The following is a 25,574-nucleotide window of genomic DNA, read 5'->3' on the forward strand; positions in this document are numbered from 1 at the left end:
CTGTATCAAAGGGGTCTAAAGACAACTTTTGCCCCTCGTTCTTGGCAGCGTCTACTGAGAGGGAAAAACATGAGGCTTGTGATCAGTGGCCAGGTCTCGACAGATTGCCTGTAATGAGGAACACACAGAACATGCGCCGCTGCGTAACACGGCTGCATGCCATTCCAGGTTGAGAACAACTTCCTCTGCCAAAGTGACCCAAAAAAAAAAAAGCCTTTTATTTTATTTATTTTTTTTTTTTTTTGAGCAGAGTGAACGCCGGCTTTGATGTTTAGTCGAGCAACACATGTATTCTTAATTTAGACCACGGGGTCCCAACCTAATAAATATAACATGTTAAAAGAAAATATTATTAAAGGCCTTGACTTCTAAACATCAGAGGGGGCCTTCAGTTAAGCAGTGACACCCCCCCCCCCCCCCACACCCCAGCGAGGGCGAGGAGCGAGACGAGCGCCGCGCCATCGCTGCTCATGTCTAATTCTGTTTCACTCAGTTTGTTTGTATGTTGCATGTTGATTTTTTTCAGCTTCAACTTGTCAATATTGTCGGTTTTGCTATGTCTTGGCATGTTAGAACGGTCATTTTTTTTTTTTTATATGTAACAGCTTGGATGTGAAAAAATAAATAAATAAAGAATTCTATAGAATATATATCTTTCCTAAAGATTAAAGGAAAAATGTGGATGTTTGGAATTTGCGAAGTTGGTGCATTTCCAAAAAATAAACCATTTGCTCCATGGGTAAAAGTGGCGGCTTGTGGAATCCTCACGTTGTTAAAGGGAGTGAGAAATGCATACGGTTCGGCTCGCTGTGCACTTTCCTGCCGCTCTGCGTGCATCGATCCACCGCATGCGGCGCAACAGCGAGAGCGTGGCTGCTGCTCAGCCGCCCCCATCCTCTTTGTGCATTAAAGCTTTGGCACGTACGGCCGACCAGAGAGGAAACAAGCGCAAGTGGGAGTGGCCCCTCGCTAACCTCCAACCAATTAGGACGGAATGGGAAAATTCCACGAGCCCCCGCGAGACGGGTTTACAGGTGGCTAATGAGCTGATATTTAAAAACTTGTCACTTGCTACGTCTTTGCTCTTACTTCCTCCCTCTCTCTCTCTCTCTCTCTCTCTCTCTCTCTTTTTGTCACCCTCTCTCTCACTCACCCTCTCTCTCTCTCCCTCGCCCTGGCTGCTCTCCAGGATGGAGCAGCAGCAGGGCTGCTGAGCTGCTGGGCTGCCAATACTGCTCTACATCAGCAAAATGTCAACTCGCAACACACACACACACACACACACACACACAAAGGTCCTGGAAAGTTCATCCCCAGTGGACGTTTGCACCAAGCGGCGGTGTGGTGCGTTCAAGATGGATGAGCTTGAGTTTGACTCTGCTTTATAATAACTCAGCAAACAATCCCACATGTGTCTGTAATGGAGCACTTGATAGCCCTTCCAGTCTTTGTGGCCTGGGGGCTGATGTGAAAAGTGGGGCCTTGTTGTCCCCATTAAAAAAAGGTGGGTTGAAAAAAAAGAAAAAAAGAAAATCACCTATCGGGAGCTTAAACCCTGTGATGGAGATGGGCAGTGCCACCGCCGCTCGGTGCTTTGTCTTTCACGCCAGCAGGCAGGTCACTGGGCAAGGGCGGCGGCGTTGGCAGGGTAGATTGCCCGCGGAACATAACCATTGGTGTCGCTGTCGCAGGGAAAGATTGCCTCGGTAATCTGTAGCAAGAGGCATTTCAGCAGGAAAGGGCTCCCTGCGCTGGGCCGTATGTATGGCCGGGGCGGAGCACAGCTCATAATTCAGTGTGGCGTTTGGCACTTTTCATCCACTGTCTGCCAGGCGGGCGGGCGGGGCGCCGGCTAAACGACGCGGCGGAAAAAAGCCACAATGGCACTTCCACTACTGCTTCAGCACTCACGACACCCCGGGGCGCCGTGACAGGAGCGCTAAACGAGAACACGGCTGCCAATCACTTGATATTAATCTCTCTCTCTGTGTTCGGGGCAGGCGGCCAACATGAAAGCAGCCACAGTTTATAGACCCAGGTGGTGGAGGGAGAGCAAAAGTGGCCGGTGTGCACCGGCTCGGAGCATCAAAGCGCCTGGCGCTCACCTGCGCACAGCCTGCCCCGTGGTGTGCGCACACACACACACACACACACACACACACACACACACACACACACACACAGGCACAGTGAAAGTCAATGGTCCAAAGTGTGGCCTCGGCCCTGCGGCGTAATAGGATGACGCGTGAAATTGGCCCGTGTGTGGGGCTTGATGGATGGCTTGGAGCGGATGGATATGAAATTATTGACTGGCTGAAAATATAATTTGAATCGTCCATCAGAGGAAAATCGATAAAGCATGAAGCAGTAAGCTCAAGTGTAACATTGACACAGTGTGTTTACACATACTAAAAAAAAAGAAGCATTTTCATGATTGTATTTTTCATAGCTATATATAAGCAGGTTGTGATTTTCAAATGTATGGAATCTAGTAATTGTTGTGTAAAAAAAAAACAACATACAAAATCATACGAGTATTTTGTAAACAAATGCATTCTGCTGATCTGATTTCAGTACAAATGTTTCGACTGTCTTTTTGCACCCCTTCTGTCCAACTTTTGAGCACAACTGTCCTATCATGCAATGATCACACAGTGTGGCGCAGTGGTGGTGCAGTTGCGTGATACACCCGCTTCTATGAAATGTTAAAAGTATTGAGTAATCATGTTGTGTTTTTATAAGTTAAACATGTAAATATGTATTTGGGTTGGTGTGTTTGTATTTGTTATTTGGTTTGGTGTTGCACATTTGGTGTTTTATATATAACACTATATATTTCTATTTCAATTTCAATTCAATTCAATTCAATTCAATTCAATTTCAATTTTATTTATAAAGCACATTTTAAAACAACAAAGTTGACCAAAGTGCTGTACATAGATTAAAACCAAAAGAAACATAAATATAAATATATAGATCTATTGATCTATATATTCATATATAGATCTCTCTCAATTATTTAATTTCATTTTATTTTAGTTCCTGTTTCTTTTTAATCAATGTAATCTCTATTATTTTCTATTGTGTTGCTATCATAAAATTTCCCCATTGTGGGCTTAATAAAGGCTTCTCCTCCTCTCTCTCTCTCTCTCTCTCTCTCTAGATATAACACATATACATATATAATTCTTTATATATTCTATTTTATTATATTATAATGCGTCACATCAAACCGCAATGGTTGAAAAAAAAAAACAAAAAACGAAAATACAACTTCGCGTGAATTGCGACGAGGCATATGTTGACATTCTTTACGTCAGATCACATGGAGTGTGGCGCGTTTCCTGCGCCTCTGCTTCCACGCGGCTGCCGGTCAGCAGGCAGCCCAGACACAATGCAACGGAGAGAAGCGTCCACCCTTCCATTCAGTGCACTACGCAGTTTGCGCGGACTCGCTGCGTGCCCACGGAGGCACTCTACGTAAAGTTCGCAGCCGCGCTACCTAAATGAGCGGCCCTGTCTACGTTGACGTCATTCCGTCGGGAGAGGTTTTCTTTTTTTTTTTTTTTTTGGTACCGAGCGGAGAAGGGATGCACACGGCACTCGAGTGAGGTAACGATATAAAAACCCATTTGTTACCATTCACTCCCACAACATGGACCCGGGCAAGCGTTTGTCTTGTCCGCGCTCGTCATTACGAGCTCGCCGCCGTTCGTCGCCGTCGCGAACCATTTGTTTGTTCGGGACTACGCAGTTAACATATATGGCTGTCTCTCGGCGCCGACCGTGTGGCTCAATTCCAGCCGAGTCGGGCGCTAGCGTTAGCCTTTAGCTCGTCGAATTGTTTCCTTCAGTCTGTCGCTAGCATTAGCATTAAGCTTGCGGGAGAGGCGGGGGGGGGCGACTTAAAACCAAAACACTCACTCGTGTTGCTCTCTTCGGACTAGCGAGTAGCCTAGAAGGGTTTTAGCTGGGTTTTGAACACCTCGACTCGTTTATTGATGCGAATTTAATAGTTTATGGCGTCTGTACGCGTTCGACCGGCTAAGCAGGCTGTGCTGGTCCACGTTGCTTTATACCAACCACGTGCTGCGTATAAGCTCCTCGGGGCTGTGCCGATGACGTGTTTTAGTCTCACAATGTTAAAATTGAAAGGTTTTTTGAAGTTGAGTGCAACACCGATGTCTCTCTCTCTCTGTGTGTATGTGTGGGCAGCAGGTTGTGATTATACCTTACAGTGTGCTAAACAGGGTGTGTTTGCTCTTGCACACGTGCACTTTCTTGCCTCGTGAATATTCATGTTCGCACCATATGTCACTGGCTTCGTAATGTGGGGATTAAAAAATAAAGACAGGTGTGCAATTTGAATACGTTGTGATGGCATTTTTATTTAAAGTTTAGTATTGTTTGCTCAATTCAAGTCGTGAAGTAATCACAATAGTTTTGGGGTGTTTTTTTTTTTTTTACGCGTTGATGCAGGGCATAACGGTTCGGCGAAGCAGTGTTTTCAGCAAGTCACAATTTGTTTTTGTGCAATTATTTGAGAGTTAATTCCTCCTTCGCAAAGTGAACATTGTGGTTGAACAATGAAACTGCCACAAACAAATCGGGAAGCCTGGAACTTCTCTGTGGTCTGTAAAGTTAAATGTGAAACAATGTCAAACTGTGATGCAATAATCTGGGACATGCACAGGCCACTGGAGTAAACCCAGATTCTCATGTCTTTGCAGCTGAGAAAAGAAAGGACGTTGCACCATACAGTAAACTTGTTGGTGTGATAATGAGCCCATAATGCACTGCCTCAATGTTGGAAACATGGAAAAGGTTCAGTGGTCATATTGTCCTCATAAGCTTGTTACTTTAGTACAGACTTGAGAGTTTGGTAAACGATCCTTAAGAATACAGCCCCGTTTCACATTATTGACAGCTTTACACTTGTTTTTGCAGCACATAGAGATACAATCACATGGTCAAATGATGACGTAAAAAAACAAAAACATGTAGAGTGTTTTCCTTGTATCAATGAGATACTTGTGAGCTCAGCGAGTGGATCATGAGTTCATATTTGTGTTTAAGTCACTGTTCTGAGTGCAGTTTCTGTATTTGTTGTCTGATGTTTTGCTAAGTCGCTGGTCAGCAGGTCAACCATCACCCAGTCAGGCTGTACTAACTGGGCGTCAGCAGCCAAGATGTCAAGTATCTGATGTGCTGTAGACGAACAAAATAGTTTTTGTTTTGTTTTGTTTTTTTCAAACTGACATCCAACTACACCCTCATTCAATAATACATTCATTTGCACTGCTGATAAAAACTTAATAATGAATCAGCATTTGTCCTCTTTTCTAAAATAATTCATCAGTATTTGTATTTTTCTTTTTATAATTTATTGCCTTTTTTTTTTCAATGTTACCATGTTGTTTTGCAGCCGCCTGAACCAGTCACAACGACATCTCCTTCTCTGCTGTGTACCTGTCTGGTATTTTAATTGGACTGACAATAAAAGTAATTAGTAATTATTTCAGTGTTAAACTGATAATCATCCACTATGCCCCAGATATTGATCCCCCCCCCCCCACCACACATGATTAGTGGTGGGGGTTCGGGAGGTGAACAGTCTTTGGTTCTTCCTTTTTTTTATGTGCAGCAGTTGTGTGTAGATGCTATTTTTCCTCAGCAACAACAGTGTCAGTTGATGCACGACACTAATAAGAGGTTTGTTAACGTCGGCTTTGCCTTTGGCCTTGTCTATTTGCTTGATTGCTTACAATATCAACAGCCTGCTCCATGTGTGGCTCCATTCCCACACTCCAGACTTGTTTCGGTAGGCAGAACTTTTTTTTGCTCTTTTTTTTTTTTTTTTTTTAAATGTTTCTGGTCTCAGTTATAATGTGAAGTGCAACAGCAGTAGTCACTTGACTGTGATGTGCAATCTGGCCTGAGTACCGTCCACATTGTGTACGAGTTCAGTACTCACACACACACACACACACACACACACACACACACACACACACACACACACGTCCCACTCTGCTGTGGAGCACAATGTAAAGAGAGAGCCTTCCTTGGAGAGACTCACACCACTGCTGCACATCAGTGCTGGTTGGTTGATTAGCTACAAGTATCCCTGCTAGATGTCACAGAGAGGACTGTATATGTACAGATGCACAACCTCTCTCCATTTTAACCAGTAGCAACACTTTGCTCAATTTTGGCGACTTGAGTTCAATTTAAAGAAAAAAAAAGACCCTCAGTAGTTTCTAAGGTAGCTGATCCGCTTCAAGGCTCCCCGACTGCTCAAACATACACACACACACACACACACACACACACACACACACACACACACACTCTCCCTCGCCACTCCCCCTCCACCCTCCACCCTCATCCTTCCCCTCCTCCCTCTGCAAATTAGCCAATTGTGTGGCCTTCAAAGCCTCCAAGTGTTGAACCTGTTAACTTAGTGCCTCCGGGAACGTTTTAGCTTCGACTGGCTTTTTATATGATAGGAGGTAAGTCAGGCGGCTCGCTCGCTCCCTCTCTCTCTCTCCCTCTCCCTCTCTCTCAGTCTCTCTCTCTCCCTCTCCCTCTCTCTCTCTCTGTTTTAAATGCATCATTCAACCTATGGTTTACTGTTGACTTGCCTGCACATTTTTGCCTTGCGGTCTCTCACTGCTTTGATACGAGCAAGTTTCCAGGCCACAGAGCATCAGTTGCACACCTGCGCATTGTCACACTGAACTCTGGAGGCATTTTTTTTTTCCGCCTTTTTTTTTTTGTTTCTTTGTTTTGTTTTTTTTTATTGCGCTTTCTGTCTGCAGCAGCATTACCAAAAATGACTCAGTGGCTGTAGTGTGTACGCCACACCTCAGCAGTCAGCGCGTCTGGGTGGATTTCAAGCATGTTTGGTCGTGTGCGCGGGAAGGGGCATTTCATTGCAAACTGTGTGTGTGTCACGTTTAATAGGAGACTTCAGGTTGTGTAGAGATCACTTGTCTATAGCTAAAGGTGGGGAGATGCCATTGCCTTCACCATCCTAAAAAGTGATATGCGACGACGTCTTGGCATCAGAGCTTAACTGTTTAAAACACACGTATTCCACCTTGTACAAGTATGTTGGGGGAATATTCAGCATGAGTTGAACGTCCTCATCGTGTTGAACTGACCTATTTGTGTTGATTGAAACACCGCGTGTTTCCGTCAGAGCGCCGTCACAGAATTTCCCCCACTACTTGAGTCAGGAGTTTTTTTTCCACCAGTAAACCCACAGAACTGTGACTAATTCTACAGCACGGCCACTCTTAACCAGAGAATTGCTGCTCTCGTGGGTCCAAATGAGCACCCTGCATAGTGGACGCTTGATCCTCGGTGTCTGTCTGTCTGCCGGCATCGGTGACGTCTCAGCATGCGGCCTCGCGGCGGGCGACCGACAGACACTGAGAGTAAGCCGTGAACAGCTTGCAGTGTCATCCCTCAAGCGAATAAGTGTCTCATGGTGACTGTCGACTGAAGATGCTTGCCTCATCTCGTTTTTGTGTGGGTTTTTGTTTTTTTTTTCACTTCCTTAAATGTGGAGAGATGATGTGACTGTTGTCCACTCCTCCAGCAGACCCAGCAGGATGCCTGTCCACGGTGAGCCCAGTGTCCGCACGGCTGCTGCCGCCTTCTCTTTGCACTTTGGACACTTTGCTGTTTTTTGGCGTTTTTTTTTCCACCTCTTTCATTCTCGTGTCATTCAGTCTAATCTCCCCACTTGGCTCTTGAAGCCTTTTAATCTAACTAGGTAAAGAGAGAGAGAGAGAGATTATTTTGTGTTGCTTTTGTTTAAACCTATAGTCAGATTTAGTGGTGAGCATCAAGCGTTCAAAGCATTCCTCCTTTTTTCTGTTGCTTTTGCTGGAACTGAACGACCCCCCGGACTCACCACTCCCCGGACTTGAGAAGAATGTGTAGGGTCATGTGATGATCATATGAAGCAGCTTAGAGGCCAAGCCTTTATTTTTTTCTTCCACCCAAAGAAATAATGAGGTTGCTGTTGTCAGGAATGTGGAAAACATACACACACGTATGTGTTTTTTTTTTTTGTGTGGAAAAAAAAAAAAAAAAAACAGACAAAAGTTTCAGAAATGTCAAACACGAGGTTTCTCTTCCTCCTACGGTTTATATAAGTGCAGCAAAAGTCCTTTGACAGTCTTTTCTAGTTCCACTCCAAAAGTTTTTGTTCGGACCTGTGGACTGCCGCAGCTGCATTCATTGTGAATGATTAACTTTGGTTTGCATCACATGTTTTTCCTTCACACATTTTTTTTTTTTCTTCTTCAATGACCAGAAAAAGTGCCCTCTATTTAATCACGTGAAAAGATGTAGATTACCAGTCAAACGTGTGGACACACCCTATGCATTGAGTGTCTTTTCGTTCATTCTCATGACTGTCGACGTTGCAGTTTCTCACTGAAGGCATCAAAACTACATGTGAACACAAACAGGTTTTATATTTGAATTCTTCAAAATAGCCACCTTTCATAAGAGGCATATTTAGAGTTATTTAAGGCGTTTGTCTTTGCTGCATAATTACATTTATCTTGCTCATATAGTTGATGTCGTCTGTATCTGTCTACGGTGGAGAACGTTGGAAAGAGAAAAAAAAAAATAATAATAATAATTTCATGAGGTGTGTCCAAACTTTTGACTGGTAGTGTGTGTGTGTGTGTTTGAAATACTTGGTGTCACTGAAGTCATGAAGGCTGCAGGTGAGTCAGTGTGACTGAAGTCGCCGCCAGCGTTGTCTCTCCGCTCACTTCCTGCACAAAGTCCCACCGATGGATCGCTGAGACACGCGGATGCTGTACGTTGTAAACGGACGAAATGTTTAGTCAAGGCTCTTTAAACACAGAGTTCGCCTATCAGCTGTGCTAATGAGCTAACAATTAAAGCTTGATTGGCAGCCACCCCCCATCCCCTTATCACCTCAGCAAAGCCTTTTGTCACATTACTCAACCTCCGTGTGACAACATGATTAGTGCCTCGGTCAACGCTATCATCAAGACGTCGCCTGTTGTGGGATGATGGACTCATCACGGACGAGCCCAGATCTTCACGCTGATCTCTTGTCTCTGTCCCTCTCTCTCCTCTCTCTGGCAGTGCACATTACATACGAGTTTGTAGACCCTGCTCCAGTGTAGCAGCAGCAGCAGCAGCAGCAGCAGCAGGACGAGGCCCAGGCCCCAGAAGAAGCGCACAAATGTTGGTGAGTCCACTGTCGTTTTAGCAGTTTAAAGTGGTGGGGGAGGGAGGGAGGGGGGGTGTTGACGGAGTTAATAATTACGTCAGCAGCTCAGAGGGTCACGACTTCAGGGGAAAATACTAAGTGGGTCAATTTTAAGGAGATCATGCGTCAGTAGTGTGTGTAAACATTACAATTAGTTTTTTTTCTTTTTAAATACTTAATTTTTTTCTGTCAGATTTCCCTTTAAGTTGCGTCGTAGCTGCAATGACTCCTAATTCAATTATTTCCATTGAGTGTATCAAAGCATTTAATTGACACAATCACTTAAATCAGTAAATAAGCCTATAATAACAACATACAGAGAAAAAAAATGCTCATTGTTTTCTGTTGTTGTTTCTTTGTTGGCACAGATTCATGAATAAAAAGAAACTTAATAAGTGGACTCAATCTGTACATGCTCATTGGATTAATTTAATTTAGTTATTCTATGGCACCACTTTATTAGTCTGCTGGACTTTTTATTTTGAGATGTGCCTTCCTGGTCTGTTGCTGTGCACAAGACTTCTTGAAATGTTCTTAAAGTGCAGCAGAATTTCACATCAACAGCACAAATCTCTAATGGATTGCGCCGCTTGTGTCACGCTTATAATGTATGTTGTAAGTTTGTGTTATGCACTATTAGTCCGTCGCATTGAATTCTCTTCAAAAGAAAAAAGAAAAGAAAAGAAAATACAGCAACCAACACAGGCTGCAGTCAGGAGAACACAGCCGCCTGTTGTTCCGGTCTCGTGGAGAAGAGAGGGTGTGTTCTGCTAAGTAGGCCCAACCTTTGCCACAGCCTATCTGCTGCAGGGTTCATAGGTCACTGCTGCCTCATGTTTATAAACACTGCCTTGTCAGCCGGCGTGAAGTCGGCCTTGGAAGCACGTTTTTGGCAGCCAAGCAGTCGCAGCGCCCGTCATTGCCGGGCCAAACTACATTTCACGCTCTCTCCCTGTGGGCTGTTGGAAGGGCACGCGGCGGTAAGCCAGCATCCATGGTGAGCACTCGATTCCCCGTTTCTGCTCTCGAGATTTTGAGGTTTTGAGTTGTTTTCTGCCTCCACGAGGATCTTGACCTTCAGTCTGCGTTTTATTGGCTGCTTAACTCGGTACCGAAGTTCAGTATTTGTTGCTTCTCTGGCTCCTACGCTGAGCTTGTTGTCTGTATTTTACCTGACGGATTCACATTTCTCTAACTCCTTGTGCCCATATGTGCGTGTGTGTAATTCAAGTCTGCGCCGCTGATGAGCGTTTGATTTAATCTGCACAGTGATTAAGGCTTTGAATGCCGTTTCCACGTGAAGCCTGAGTTTGATCAAATGAAAAAAAAAACCCTCTCTTGTGATCGAGTTGGCAATGCTTTTATTTCTAATGCAGCAATTTATTTTTCCAACATTGGTTTTCTTTCCAAACGCTCATACAGAAGCACCTCAGAGACCTTGCAGTTAATACCACAAGTAACAAAGTGAAGCAGCCGATCTGCACACACATAAAGGAGGAAGAAGGAAGACTTTAACTGGAGACCATAAACTCTTCTCAGTCATGTTTGAGTCTCGTGTCAGCATTCAAAGTTGTCGTATTGATGGCTGAACTTTTGAAGACTTTTTCTTTGTGCTTTAACAGAAGCTCAAGTGCAGGAGTCCATCACAGTACATCAGCGCTGTGTTCTGCTCTCAGGTCTTGCTTGATATAGATCCCCCCCTCCCCCCTTTTAGTGAACTCAGAGAGAAATACATCTTGTTCCGTTGTGCTTTTTGTTTTGTCGTTGTTGTTGTTGTTGTTGTTGCTTCAACAAGCCCTTAGTGAGAAGAAATCTGCCGCCACTGGCCTCCATCATAGTGCAGAGGGTCCATCGCCCCCGCGTTGCTTTTTGTTTTTTGCCTTTTGTTTTTTGTTTGAGGGAAAAAAAAAAATAAAAAAATGCAACCGAGTATCTCCGGCCTGCACGACACAGAACACACAACACATTCCCTCATGATGCGCTCGCTTGTACATCGAGTCTGAACTCACAAGGCTAACAAGCTGCCTGCCAAAGACCTCTGCAGCTGGTGTTGGCCGTCTCTCCATTATCTCGTATCTCTCACTGACTGGCCCTGCACCCATCGCCCTGTTCCCACTCAGAGCCCATCAGCCACCCACAGGCTTTACAACAGACCTTATGAGGATCATTTGACTGAGATGATATTACTGCTGCGGGCCTTTCTTCTTCTTCTTTTTTTTTCTCTTTCTTTCTGAACAGCCTATTTGTTGCACAAAGCTCATGAGAGATGTTGTTGTTTGTCTGCCAGGCTCCCTGATTACATCGGTTCTGCCTGGGTCGAGCAGGTAGCAGCTCTGGGGGGCTTTTTTTTTGGGGGGGGGGGGCATTTATGTCTGAAGTTTGCGATTCGTAGTCTTGTAATTTTTAATTTGATTTTGAGGAGTTTTGGTAAACCTACACTACCAGCCAAATGTTTGCACACAACTTCTCATACATTTATTTATTTATTTATTTATTTATTTGTTTATTTCATCCTTACAACTTCACTGCAGATAGATACTGAAGACGTCAATTAAATGAAAAAGCTAAAGTAATTATGCAGCAAAGAAAAACACATTCAGTAACCCTAGATATGCTTTTTATGAAAGGTGGCTATTTTGCAGAATTTCAATATAAAAGCTGTTTGGGTTATTTTACACTTTAATGGTTTCCTCCGTAATTCCATCGGTGTTGATACGTACGGTAGTTTTGATGCCTTCAGTGAGAAACTGCGCTGTCAGTAGTCACGACAATGAAAGAAAAGGTTTGCGATTGCAAACCTTTGACCGCTAGTGAGTCCTGGAGATTGGTGTGTTGTTGCAAAGGCAACGCTGATGGAAACTTGCGCGGAAAGCTGCGTTTTCTCCTCTCTGCCTCCCTTGACTCGGAGTGCATTAGCAATTTTAAAGGCGCCTATCTCAGAACGCACCGTTCCATTTATCAGACAAACCTTTTCTTTATCACTCCGTGATGATGTTGACTCAGTTTAATCTCACCGAGGTGATTTGATAATGGCGCTGTTGAAAAAGGTTCACGCCGCCGCCGCCGTCCGGATTTAAGTATTTGGAACACGCGGCCGTCATAAAGCAAACTTCAAACGTCTTTGACGGCTTCACACGCTGCAGTGGGACGTGAATGTTGCCGCTTGCCAGCTGCAGTTTTTCCCTTCTGTGGGATTTTTGCCCATAATTATAATCTAGCCATGATGAAATAAACATCAGAGATGCTTTTCTGAAAGCATCGTAACTGCTTTTTGCCTTTGTTTTTTTTTGTCCAATCAAAATGAAATATGCTCACTGTGAGAATACAGCCCAAATGAAATGGTCAGGATGCTGCATTGGGCAGCCTACACACACACACACACACACACACACACACACACACACACACACACAGAGCCCCATCAAGAAATTACAGCAGCTTATTTGCGTTGATTGCGTCTCTGTTTGTGTTGATTCTGCTGCTGCAGGGCACCAGAAGTGAGAGGACGATGAGAGTCCTGCTGCACACCAAGTTCTGCTTCCTGTGCGTGCTCACCTTCCTCTTCCATCAGTGCACCCACTGCTATGGGCAGGGGCACGGCCACCAGCACGACGGCCACGAGCACGACGGCCACCACCACCACCACCACGTCAACCACAGCCACGCCCACCACGGCCACAACCACAGCGACCTGCAGATCTCCCAAGCGCCTTACGTCCGAGGGGCGAGCGCTCCGCCCGAGTCGGAGGGCTCTCACGAGCACTCCCCGGAGGAGGAGCAGCAGTACTACATCCAGCAGCTGTTCAGCCGCTACGGCGAGAGAGGCCTGCTGGACTACCAGGGCTTCCAGAATCTCCTGTCCAGCCTGGGCTTGGGCACGGTGAAGACGGTGGATGTGGACCACGAGGACCTGGGCCACGACCACGTCGCTCACCTGGACCTGCTGGAGGTGAAGGAGGGCCTTCACTCCCACTCGTCCAGCAAGGAGGACCACAACCATGAGCACGAGCACGAGCACGAGCACGGCCATGCACACCACAAGCCCGGCGCTCAGCCCCCGTACAAAGACCAATCTCCCACCGCCTGCAGCAGGCAGAGCATCGGCGCCAGTCCGGCTGCAGGTCACGACCACAAACTGGATCAGGACCACGACGCTCACGGACACGATGAGAAACACGGTTACGACGACGGCCGGGGAGAGGCCGGCGACGGAGCGCACGTGCAGGACACGCACGGCCACGAGTCAGAGCACAAGCAGGCTCCGCCTCCACACGATCACCACGACCACAACAGCAGCAGCGAGCACCAACACGACGACGTCCACGGCGATGGGCCAACCCACTTGGAGCTGCCGTCGTCCTTGCCCGCCCCCACAGCAGCAGCAGCAGCAGCAGCAACTCCGCCCAGGAAGCAGCGGAAGTCGGAGCGGGTCAGAGGTCAGAGGAAGCGGCGCGGGACCACCCTCTCTCCCACAGCGCTGCCACTGGACCAGGAGCACGGCGCCGCCCTCAGAGACAGGAGGGAGGCGGTGAGAGGGGCCGTCACACCGACTCTGGCCCCAAGTGACGTGTTGGGGCATCCAGGAGGAATGTCGCACCAGCACGAGGAGGTGGGTTTAAGCTCCGCCCACTGTTTTTCTGATCAGTTTTTGAGGTAAACATCCTGTCACGTGAGAAGGAAACCTCAGTGACTCGCTGACTGTGGTTTAGAGAGAAAAGAAAGTTTCGATGAAAGAAACTTTCGTCTTCGCTCAACTCCGGTACCTGGTTGTTATGAAGGTGGAGAAAAATATTTACATTTCAATTTAAGGTAATGAAATGAAGTTTCTATCTTCATAACAACCAGGACAAAAAGAAAAAAAAAAAAAAAACATTCTCAAAGCAAGCGTGTGGTCTGAAGACCGGATCTTCCGTTTCTCCCTTCCAGTGCCTGAACCTGACCGAGCTGCTCTCTCACCACGGCCTCAGTCCCGACGCGCTCATCTCGCCCAACCAGTTCATCTACCTGTGTCCGGCGCTGCTCTACCAGATCGACAGCCGCGTCTGCATCCGCCACTACCACCAGATGGACATGGAGAAGGACAAGTTGCAGCCTCACAGCCCCAGTAAGAGTGTGTGTGTGTGTGTGTGTGTGTGTGTGTGTGTGTGTGTGTGTGTGTGTGTGTGTGTGTGTGTGTGTGTGTGTGTGTGTGTGTGTGTGTGTGTGTGTGTGTGTGTGTGTGTGTGTGTGTGTGTGTTCTGACTGTGAGAAGCCGCTGAGGAACGATGAGATTCTTCCAAAAACGTTTCCTCACTCAGGTTTGCAACCCGTTTCCCATTCAGAGTGGAAGTGGGTAGATGTGTGTGTGCAGTCTAGCAGGAGGAGCCTTGGCAGCTGCCTGGTCCTAAAGCCCAGCCAGGTGCAGTCGCAGCTGCTCACCGTCCAGAAGGGGACACAGTCGGTGGGCGTGTCCCTCTGCTCGGGCTGCACGACTCCTCGTGTTAGAATCTAAAGAGCTCCATTCGTGCCTCTTATCAGACTCACATTCGTGAATGAGGACGACTCTGACATGTTTTCATGCGCGGCATCGGCTGCGTGAAAACACTCCTACTTTTTTTCCTCAACAAATGGCAACTTAACAGTGTGCCATGTGATGCACGGCGGTGGAAAACCGGCAGGCGTCAGTGTTTTTAAACTGCAACTAACCCAACACACGCCACCCCAAAATGAAATGAACCGCTGTGCATGCGCAGAACTATAGAGTCGCACTTGTATATTTTTGTCATGTTCCCTTTTGTCGTGTATTTATTGTGATAACTAACGAATCGCGATCTCAATTGTAAGCCGCAAAACAAAACACGGCTCTCATTTTGTTGCGAGACTTGCGCTCGCCGCTTTGACGTGGCTTTCCCAGCGTCGCCACGACCTTTCAGACTAACGCGGAACCGTGGAGTGAAATCAGCTCTGATTTGTGGCCACTGATCAGCGGAGCAAGAGTCGGGTTAATTATATCCCTGTGGCGCAATTTACATTTCCGGGCCCTGCAAATAATAAAAAAAAAAAAAAGCCATTGTTTGATAATCACGAGCGATGAATGCACTCATCAGATGGAGGCTGATTGTCGGAGCAGAGTGCACTGATAGAAACTTTGATCTCAGATTATGAGAAGGGGCCTGTGATGGTCAGTGCCTCTGCCTCCAGCCGCAAGGAAGGGTCGTCCACCGCCGGGCACTCAATTCAGCATTCACCCCCCCCCCCTCCCAACACTTGAATCGGAACTTTCATCCGCTCCATGAATGGCAGCAAAGCTCAGGGTTTGTGCCTTTTTTGCCAGGCGTCCTATATCTGATGGGGCAGAAAAAAAATGAGCAAATGTGGTGGGGTTTTTTTAAGACATTTTATTGGCAACGCTTTCATAGATTTTTTTTTTTTTTTCTTGCATAAACCCCGAGTGATTTCCTCTTCTTCGCCTTCTTCTTCTTCTTCTACTTCTTCTTCTTCTTCTTCTTCAGCACTTTCATATATATATTTATTTTAGTGAGACTCTTCTGTGGCTGTAGTCACTCCTGTGTGTGTGTGTGTGTGTGTGTGTGTGTGTGTGTGTGTGTGTGTGTGTGTGTGTGTGTGTGTGTGTGTGTGTGTGTGTGTGTGTGTGTGTGGATCACTTGGCTGAAGTCAATATGTTTAATGTGTGACAGCCTTGACTAGAACATCACATGCAGCTCAGTCTGATCGACCCTGCATTTCAGTGGAGGTTGCCCGGCTCGTCCCGCTTTGCCTCAGCGCCGCTGATTTCTGCTTCAGCTGCTCTCTGGGCTTCATTGCCAGCCGCCATGAAAGCAAACACAATTGCAGAAAAAAACAAAGAGGTTCTGCTTCACTTTGCATTTTCGGGCTTCCTGCGAGCGGCTCTTCCTTCCGTTTGTTCTCCAGATCGCCTGGAGTGATTACACTCGTAGAGGAAGAGGCACACGAGGGGCTGAGAGATCAGCTATTAAGTGTAAAGGTTGGTGTGAAGCCGGCGTCACGTTTTGTTTGGTTGGTTGTTTTTTTTTTTTCCCCCCTCTGTCGTTGAGAATGCAAATCATAAAATCAAAGTGTTTTGGTTAATGGATAACATGTTGTTAATGTGAGTGCAGTGTGTGGTTCAGAAAGGAACAGTTTAAAGTCTGTTTCCACTGTGTGCACTTGTGTTCTGTCTAAATATAAAGCAACACACGTCACTATTTCCTCTTTGAATTCAATGAATTAATGACCTCAAGGCTGCAGGACTGTAAACGGCCAATCTTCCTGTTTAAATCCCATGTTAAAAAAAAAAAAAAAGAAATGTTTTCTAAGATTCTCCAGGATTTAAAGGGGGACCTATTACAGGCATTTCCAGATTTGATAAATGAATTTTGAACGACATTACGTTTGTTTTGGGTAATAGATAAATAAATAAATGACTTCCTAGTTTTATCTGTTCAGACCTCATAAAACCAGCCTTACTCTCACTAAACAGACTCGTTAAAGAGCTGGAAAGGTCAGCGTACGCTTCCTAAACCATGTGCCCTCTTCAATCTTTAATAGTTAAACTCTCTCACTAACACACACACACACACACACACACACACACACCCTCTGCAGGCACCACCGTCACATGACCGGCGTGCGGCCCGGCAGCCACAGGTGGGCAGCGCTCGTAAAAATGCTAATGAAGCAGAAACGACAGTGGGATGAAGTCGGAGGCTCCTCATTAGTGGAAGAAATACAGAAATAAATGGCGGCGCTGCCAGGTCATCAGTGATGACGCAAACCAGAGGCGGCCGCCGCCGCCGTGCTACCTCTCATTTACCTCCCGCCAGCGTCCACGGGGGAACGGTGCAAGTTTGCGGTGGCTTTCTCTCCCCTGCCATCCCTCACTCTCTCTCTCTCCCTCTCTGTCTCTCCCCCTCTCTCTTTCTCTCTCTTTTTGCGCTGTGCCAATTAGAGAGAACCCCAGCGACACCACAGGCCATTTCTCTGAGCCACGGCTCGCAGGGGGACGTGTAATTGGAGAGAAGACATAGAGCAGTGGGTCTTCTTCTTCTTATCTCCCACTGTCCCTTCCCCACCTCCACCACCACCACCACTCCCTTTGTCCTCCCCGTCTCGCACCTACACATGCTAGAGGAACAGATGGAAAAAAGAAAAGACCGTCTGAGAATAATGAGACGGAGAGGGGGATGAGCTGCAGGGGTGTTACGGATGTACAGTCGCCCCCCTGCCGTCCTTCCCCTGAGGAGTTACGCATCATTCCGCTCCCTCAGCCGATAGAAAATCAATCAGCGAAAGGCACCTTTGACCTCAGTTTTGCACACTGGAAGAAAGGCAGTGATTTATTAAAAAATAAAAAATAAAACACTAAACATCGATGAAAAAAAGAGGTTAGAAGTGACATAAGTTCATATCATGGCCGCATGTTACACTGCACCTCCACTAGGGGACCTAAGCGAGTCCCCCGAGTCCCGGGCTCGTCTCGCAGATCGTGCTGCGCCTTTTGTCCTCCCATCCTCACAGCTTCAGAGCTCATCTGAAGTTGTTCTGAGTTCACCTCATTCTGGTTAACCGCATTTTGTCGACTCATCTCCAAACTTGGCGAGCTCGCCGTCGGGTTGCCGCGTCGTCGCTCGTCGGTGACCTGGAAAAACAAGTTGAACCCGAGAGTTCCCCCGCTGTGGCTGTTTGGATTTCCTGAGCGAGTCACAAGTGGCCAGTGTGAAACCATCGACCCGTCGAGTGGAAGTGAAACCAGTAGGGTCCCAAACTGGAGCACAAGTTTGTCCGGTTTGACATTTTACTTTGACCTTGTTCAGCCGTGCTGTCTGTTTATATTGTGATGTCATCACCTCCAGACTGCAGGGATCAGCACCGCCAAAGTGCCAAATGGCTCAGAGGGTTGTGTGTGTGTGTGTGTGTGTGTGTGTGTGTGTGTGTGTGTGTGTGTGTGTGTGTGTGTGTGTGTGTGTGTGTGTGTGTGTGTGTGTGTGTGTGTGTGTGTGTGTTGTTTGGCAAGTTTCTATCAAACTAATAATGACGAGTGGTGAAGTAATCAGCACTGGAGCATCAGGCTCTGCCTCTTCTCTTGACTTAAAGTATTTCTCCCCTGTGGAACTGCAGCCTCCTGTTTTCTCAGTCTTTTCTTTTTTCTTTTTTTTTTTTTTTTAATCCTGCAGCTGGTTAATGGGACAGTAACAGCTTGATTCAGAGTCTCTGAAGACCACTCCATCAAGCCCCCGACATGTTTCTGCACTGTCTCCTCGGGAGATGGGTGCCACCTGGGGCTGATTAGACCAGGAGAGGCAGTGTGTTTACCGTCATTAGTCACTACCCCCCCCCCCCCCCCCCCCCCCCGGGTTGAACTCATCTCTGGCTCTTTTTTTTTTTTTTTTTTTTTTTCTGCAGCCTTATCGGTGCTGTCGGGTTGTCGCACCACACGTCGGCCAGCGGTCAGACACCACCGTCCGGCCTTTTGTTCCACAGAAATGAGGTTTTGGGGATCTATGTTGAAGTGCGTCTTCCATAATTAAAAGAGCTTCATCTTTTGCAGAGATAAAGGGCTGCTGCACTAGATGGCAGCAATGCTGTAACGCAGCCGTAGACAAAGGGGCCACGTGTCGAAGATATCAAGATGGATCAGAACTCCTCAGAATTCCAAAAAAACAATCAAATGTGCTTTTTAAACAATTCACTTGCACTATAAATGTCCCACCCTCCCACTGAATAGACCCAGCGTCACTTATTGCTGTCATTGTTGTTTGTCTTTCTGTACACTGTGGTTGTGAAACTGAACAAAACGTGTTCAAGTGAAACCTGTTCTGCATGTCGCTGCTACAAATTAAATCCTTGTTTGAAATGCAGTTGGAAAAAAAAAAATACAATTCCTCTGATTAAATCAATTCATTACTGCCCCCTGCTGGATACAAGTAGAAAAAAAAAACCCTCGCTGTTTTGGAACCGGCATTGAAGGAATGTCCGAGGAACGACCAATCGCCTTTCAGTTTCTCCGCAGCGATGATTGAAATGAATTCTGGGAATTTGCAAAGATTTCTATCAGACTTGAAGGAAAAAAAACATCTGAAAGTCGTCGTCGTCCTCTTTTTCTTTTCCTCTCCCAGTGATTGTGTGGCTGTCGGGCTTTGTGTCCATCACCATCATCAGCCTGCTGTCGCTGCTGGGCGTGGTGCTCGTCCCCATCCTCAGGCAGTCCTGCTTCAAGTTCCTGCTCACGTTCCTGGTGGCCCTGGCGGTGGGCACGCTCAGCGGCGACGCCCTCCTTCACCTGCTGCCTCACGTGAGTTCGTTCGTGCAGTTTTATTTTTGAGGGTCTTTGGCTTTTTGTTGCGTCGTCTTCCTGGGACTCAACTCGTGCACCATCAGTGAAATTAGAGGACATCAGAAAATAATCTCAACACGCCACCAGTTGAGAAAAGCTGATCTACACCTCCTCCTCCTCCTCCTCCTCCTCGGTAAGACTGTGCACTGACTCACTGAACTCCTCTTCCTCCTCTTCCTCCTGCCGGCTGCAGTCTCAGGGCCACCACGACCACAGCGAGGGCGCGTCGAGCCACAGCGGCGACCTGGCCACGGCCTTCGACGGCGTGTGGAAGGGCCTGACCGCCCTGGCCGGCATCTACCTGCTCTTCATCATCGAGCACTGCATCGGCATGTTCAAGCACTACAAAGACCACGAGGTGAGAGCGGGCCGGACGGACGGAGCCGGAGACGCTTCTGCACCTCCTTTTTGGTTTCCTGCTGCTTCTTGTGCTTATCAGACCACCTGCTGCTCTCTCTCACGTGCATATAAAAAAATGCTGTCATGCAGATCTAGGGGAAAACTTCTGGGTCAAACCCCTTGCCTCAAGTCAAAGTATCCAAATTGGGCGATCGCCTGTCATCAGTTTTGTCCATTTTCAAGTTGAACGCAAAATTGGGAACTGGAAAAAACGATTTGTTCTCCGTTTTTTTTCTGGTTCTGGTTTTATTCTGAAGAAAGGATTGCATGAATGATACACGGACATGAACACATCGTTGTTGTTGTTGTTGTTGTTTTCGTCTGACAGGGCAGGAAGAAAGCCAGCATGGAGGGCAAGGTCGGCCGCAAGCTGTCGGATCACAAGCTGAACCGCCGCTCGGACGCAGAGTGGCTGCACCTCAAGCCGCTGACTGACGGTGAGAGGCGGCAAAGTCACCGTCTTCCTTTATTCATTGACTGCTTCCTTCCTCCTCATCGACCCCTCCTCCCCCTCCTCCCCCTCCTCTGGTCAGACACCTACGGCGGCGGCGCCTCCTGCGACAACGGCCACAACGACACGCAGCTCAGCAAGCTGGAGACGCCCGACTCGCCCGTCAAGGCCCGGGCGCAGGAGGAAGAGGAGGGGCACCACCATCATCATCATCATCATCATCATCATCAGTCGCCGGGCGGAGGACGCAAGCAGCACGGCCACGGACACTCGCACGGCGGCAACTGCCACTCGGACCAGGAGATGAAGGACGCCGGCATCGCCAGCATCGCCTGGATGGTCATCATGGGCGACGGCATGCACAACTTCAGCGACGGCATGGCCATCGGTGAGAGCCTCATCCATCCATCCATCCATCCATCCATCCTTCCATCCATCCATCCTTCCATCCATTCTTTCATCCATTCAACCATCCTTCCACCCATCCATCCATCCATCCTTCCATTCATCCATCCATCCATCCATCCATCCATCCATCCATTCTTTCATCCATTCAACCATCCTTCCACCCATCCATCCATCCATCCTTCCATTCATCCTTCCATCCATCCATCCATCCATCCTTCCATCCATCCTTCCATCCATCCATCCATCCTTCCATCCATTCTTTCATCCATTCAACCATCCTTCCACCCATCCATTCATCCATCCATCCATCCTTCCATTCTTCCATCCATCCATCCTCCCATTCAAGTATTCAAGTATTTTTGCCAAAGTGTATTTTTTTCCCGCACAGTCAGGTTTTGTGTAGCACATCAGAGAACGTGGAGACTTGTGGAACCTCCTGCTGAGAATGATCCAACACACAACTATTTTTTTTCACTGTTATTGTAAAACCCCCTCTGCGAGGCAGTGTGTAGAATGTACAATATTATAGATATAGGAAGCACAGCAGTGTTAAGAAAGGGGGAAAAAAAAAATACACAAATATTTTCAGTCACTCTGTGTTCTTTGGTCATTGTGGTTCAGCCGACTCAGAAACGACCGCTGTGGTTTAAAGGTCAACGCTGAGTCACTCTCTGCAGCGTCCTGACAGGCAGAAACTAAACTCCGCCCCCTCCCTCTCTCCACCGCAGGCGCCGCCTTCAGCGCCAACCTGACGGGCGGCATCAGCACCTCGGTGGCCGTGTTCTGCCACGAATTACCTCACGAGCTGGGTGAGTGACAACACACACCTGCTGCAGACACACTCAGTGTGTCTCAGAGCCACCAGAGCCGCCGTGTCTTGGTGTTTGATGACGGGACGAGGCGTCTGACTGACTTCCTCTTCCTCTCAGCCGGGCCAAAACTTTTCATTTTCTTCTTCCCCCTCGAGACTTGAAAATAAAATATGAAAATCCCTCCCCTCTCATTGCTCCACTTCCCTCCTCCTGCTCCTCCTCTTGCTCCTGTTCCTCCTCTTCCTTTCCCCCCTTCTCCTCACCCTGTTCCTTCACCCCCCCTTTCTTATCCTCCTTCTCCTCCTCTTCCCTTTCCACCTCAGGGGATTCCTTAACCTCCTCCTCTTTGTCCTCCTCCCTCTCCTCTTTCTTCTTCTCTTCCTCTTACTCTATTTTCTTCTCCTGCTCCTCCTCCTCCTCTTCCCCTCGCTCCTCCTCCTCCTGCTCTTGCTGCTCCTCAACAGACGAGTGTCTTTTGTCTCATCAGTCACACAAACTTGAATTCAGTTGTGCTCAAAAAGAGCAGCGGTGGCAGCAACAGTAGCAGCAGCGGTAGCAGCAGTAGCAGCAGCAGCAGCAGCAGTAGCAGCAGTAGCAGCAGCAGTAGTAGCAGCAGCAGCAGTAGCATCAGCAGTAGTAGCATCAGCAGTAGTAGCAGCAGCAGCAGTAGTAGCAGCAGCCGCAGCAGCAGTAGTAGCAGCAGCAGCAGTAGCAGTAGTAGCAGTAGTAGCAGCAGCAGCAGTAGCAGCAGCAGCAGTAGTAGCAGCAGCAGTAGTAGCATCAGCAGTAGTAGCAGCAGCCACAGCAGCAGTAGTAGCAGCAGCCACAGCAGCAGTAGTAGCAGCAGCAGCAGTAGCAGTAGTAGCAGCAGCAGTAGTAGCAGCAGCAGCAGTAGTAGCAGCAGCAGTAGTAGCAGCAGCAGCCTCCCCTCCTCGAGGCTTCTGATTGGCTTTGACTGAGTCTTGGCCACCGCTGCTCCTCCACCTGTTTGTTTGTGACAAGTGGGAGATTGGGCCGGCGAGTGCCGGCAGACGCTAGGACCCGTCCGTCGCTGCCGCTGCCGCCGCCGCAGATCACGACTAACGATGCTCTGTCACCGTTGCCGTTTTTTTTTTTTTTTTTTTTCCGTCCTTCCTGTGGCCTTGTTGTTTGAGCTCCAGGTGAATTAGCACCAGAGTTGTGTGAGCCAGCCAGTGATCATCGCCATGTCCCTGCATGCATCAGTGCATCAGTGTTGACTGCCGGCGGCCCCGGCTGCTGCTGCTGCTGCTACTGTTGTTATTCTCGTTTATTTATTTATTTATTTATTTTTTAAGGAGCAGGAGTGGGAAGGCGGAGAAAAAAACAAAAAAGAACCTGTCAAAAGTCGTTACAGGTGGAAATGTTCCGTTTAAGCGCCGCTGCAGGAGAGAGAAAGTCTGCCTTGTTTCAACATTTGTCTGTTGCGGGGCATCAGTGAGACTCCAGGAACGAAATCTGATTCCGCTCCAACGTTTCCGTCCCTTTGCTGCTATTTTTACTCGGCGCTGCTCTCATTTCCAGATGGTTAACCACAGCGGAAGACTCCAGAGATCCTCCTCTGCCGCGCAATTTCACATTTCCTGTTGATCCGGCGCCCGGTTTTGTTTCCTCGTCCTCGTACTTTTTTTTTTTTTTTTTTTTTTTCCCTTCTTCCTGAGGAGCACTTGCAGTCGCGCCTTCAGCCCTGTAGGGCTGCTTGTCAGACAAAGTCGGCGGTTTGACGAGTGCACCTCTCGGCTCCTCTGGAGCGCGAAAAGCAACAACAAAAAAAAAAAAAGAGCTAAAAGCGACGCCTGCGCCTGGCAGCTGGGTGGCAAAGACGACGACGACGACGATGATGATGACGATGATGATGAGAAGGGTTCTTTAACCACCCAGAGTGAAGCTAATTGGCGGTGACGGCTGTGTTAATTGCGGTAGATGAGGCGGTGGCAGGCGTGTCGGAGCCTCTGAAGGGTTCGGATGCAGCAAAAGGAAGCAGGAAACTCCTCAGTGCGTTGAAGAGGAGTGGGGGGGGGGGGGCGCATTGAGGAGAGGTGTGTGTGTGTGTGTGTGTGTGTGTGTGTGTGTGTGTGTGTGTGTGTGTGTGTGTGTGTGTGTGTGTGTGTGTGTGTGTGTGTGTGCTCGCAACTTCCGCTTGCGGCTCCTCTGGCTTTTTTGATTGACGGCTGAGACTGGAACGTTAATATAGTCGCTGTGGAAATTAGTGAGGAAAGCAGGTCGCTGGTTGAAAGAAATGTGGGTCTGCCGCTCTCTCTCCCTCTCTCTCACTCTTTCTCTCTCTTTCTCTCCCTCTCTCTTTCTCTCTCTCTCCCTCTCTTTCTCTCCCTCTCCCTCTCTCTCTCCCTCTCGCTCCCTCTCTTTGTATATCTCTCTCTCTCTCTCTCCCTCTGTATCTCTCTCTCTCTCCCTCTGTATCTCTCTCTCTCTCCCTCTGTCTCCCTCTCTCTATCCCTCTCCCAAATCCGGGGCTTTTCTGCTGAGGAGGCCTGGGCTCGTGCTTGGCCCCAGCCAGCCGTGATTGAAGAGGTTACAGAGGCCGCGGCATGCATGCGTAATCAGCAGCCGGGCGGGAAGCAGGAGAGTCAAAGAGACTTTTCCTTGGAAAGTTAGGGTTTTTTTTTTGTTTTGTTTTTTTGCACCTCCTGCTTGAAGACCGTCAGCAGGCGGGGGGGGGGGGGGTGAGACGCTTTGAAAAAGTTGCTCTCGGTAAAAAGAGTCGGGACTTTGGAGTTGAAAGCGACAGATCGGGGCGCCGCAGCCGCGTCGAGCTGCGCCCCACCCGGAGCTTTTCACACATCCAGGGGCGGAGAAGTAAACACGGATTGGACGCGTCGACACCTCGTCGCTTCTTCTCTTCTCCTTTTCAGCTTTTCAGGAACGACGACGGGCGACGTATACGAGCTCTCGTCAGGAGTAAGAAGCCTGTTGGAAGCCTGCAAAGAGGTTTAACTATCTCTCTCTCTCTCTCCCTCCCTCTCTCTCTCTCTCCCTCCCCCCCCCTCTCTCTCTCCCTCCCTCTCTCTCCCTCCAGGAGACTTTGCGGTGCTGCTGAAGGCCGGCATGTCGGTGAAGCAGGCCATCATCTACAACCTGCTGTCGGCGCTCATGGCCTACGTGGGCATGATAATCGGCACGGCGGTGGGCCAGTACACGCACAACGTCACCAGCTGGATCTTCGCCACCACCGCCGGCATGTTCCTCTACGTGGCGCTGGTCGACATGGTGAGTTGAGCTCCGCCCCCTCGCCCTTTAGAGTGGACCGAAGAGGAAAATATAGCAACCGTTCTTGACCGCAAACATGTATGCGTTTGTCCCTGTTAAATCAACGTGAAATCGACACGTGAATGAATGAAGGCCAGGTAGCCGGCGGACCATCGCTCACTCTGGTAGCTGTTAGCATTCTGAGTGAATACAGCCCATAGTAACCAATGGTATAATGAACGCTGACCGGATCCACTGCTAGTTTCCAGTGCCTGACTTCCTGCATGAATGTTTTCATCTGATGAAAATTGACACGGTTGCAAAGTGTAGAAAAACAACAGAAGAGCCGACTAGCTTAGCGGGACTGAGCGTTTCCTTGTGGGTGGGCGGAGCCTTCGAGACTGATCGTCGCTCCTGGGGGGTGGAAACCACACCGCTTGTTTGTGATTGGGGACGGTCTCCTCTCTCCGTGTCTCCCGCAGCTGCCAGAAATGCTCCACGGCGACAGCGAGGACCACAAGCGCTGCCAGGTGGGACACTTTGTCCTGCAGAACCTGGGGATGCTGACCGGCTTCGGCATCATGCTGCTCATCGCCATCTTTGAGGACCAAATCGTTTTTGAATTTAGCTTTTAGCCGAGAACGAGGAGGAGACGGCGGCGGCCGACAAAGAGAAGAA

General features: G+C 48.2%; 1 protein-coding gene across 2 annotated transcripts; it reads left to right on the forward strand.

Annotated features, from left to right (window-relative positions):
- Positions 1-3,464: 3,464 nt before the first annotated feature.
- slc39a10 (solute carrier family 39 member 10) lies at positions 3,465-25,574 on the forward strand. Of its 2 annotated transcripts, XM_076048484.1 has the most exons (11): positions 3,465-3,612; positions 9,142-9,247; positions 12,756-13,877; positions 14,195-14,372; positions 19,384-19,559; positions 19,795-19,959; positions 20,329-20,437; positions 20,534-20,839; positions 21,588-21,668; positions 24,727-24,917; positions 25,379-25,574. In XM_076048484.1, the coding sequence occupies exons 2-11, from the start codon at positions 9,242-9,244 to the stop codon at positions 25,529-25,531; spliced, it is 2,487 nt and encodes an 828-aa protein (XP_075904599.1). In that variant the 5' UTR covers positions 3,465-3,612; positions 9,142-9,241; the 3' UTR covers positions 25,532-25,574. The 2 variants fall into 2 exon arrangements, with proteins under 2 accessions (XP_075904599.1, XP_075904601.1); XM_076048486.1 differs by lacking the exons at positions 3,465-3,612; positions 9,142-9,247 and adding an exon at positions 10,143-10,265.

The sequence above is a fragment of the Nelusetta ayraudi genome, unplaced genomic scaffold (assembly GCF_046127955.1).
Source record: "Nelusetta ayraudi isolate G7.1 ecotype Tasmania unplaced genomic scaffold, CSIRO-AGI_Nayr_v1 ptg000102l, whole genome shotgun sequence".
NCBI lineage: Eukaryota > Metazoa > Chordata > Actinopteri > Tetraodontiformes > Monacanthidae > Nelusetta > Nelusetta ayraudi.

Coding starts and splice junctions, on each gene's coding strand:
- slc39a10 (XM_076048484.1), top strand. Junction 19,560..19,794: donor TCCTTCACCTGCTGCCTCAC/GTGAGTTCGTTC, acceptor TGCCGGCTGCAG/TCTCAGGGCCACCACGACCA. Junction 19,960..20,328: donor AGCACTACAAAGACCACGAG/GTGAGAGCGGGC, acceptor TTCGTCTGACAG/GGCAGGAAGAAAGCCAGCAT.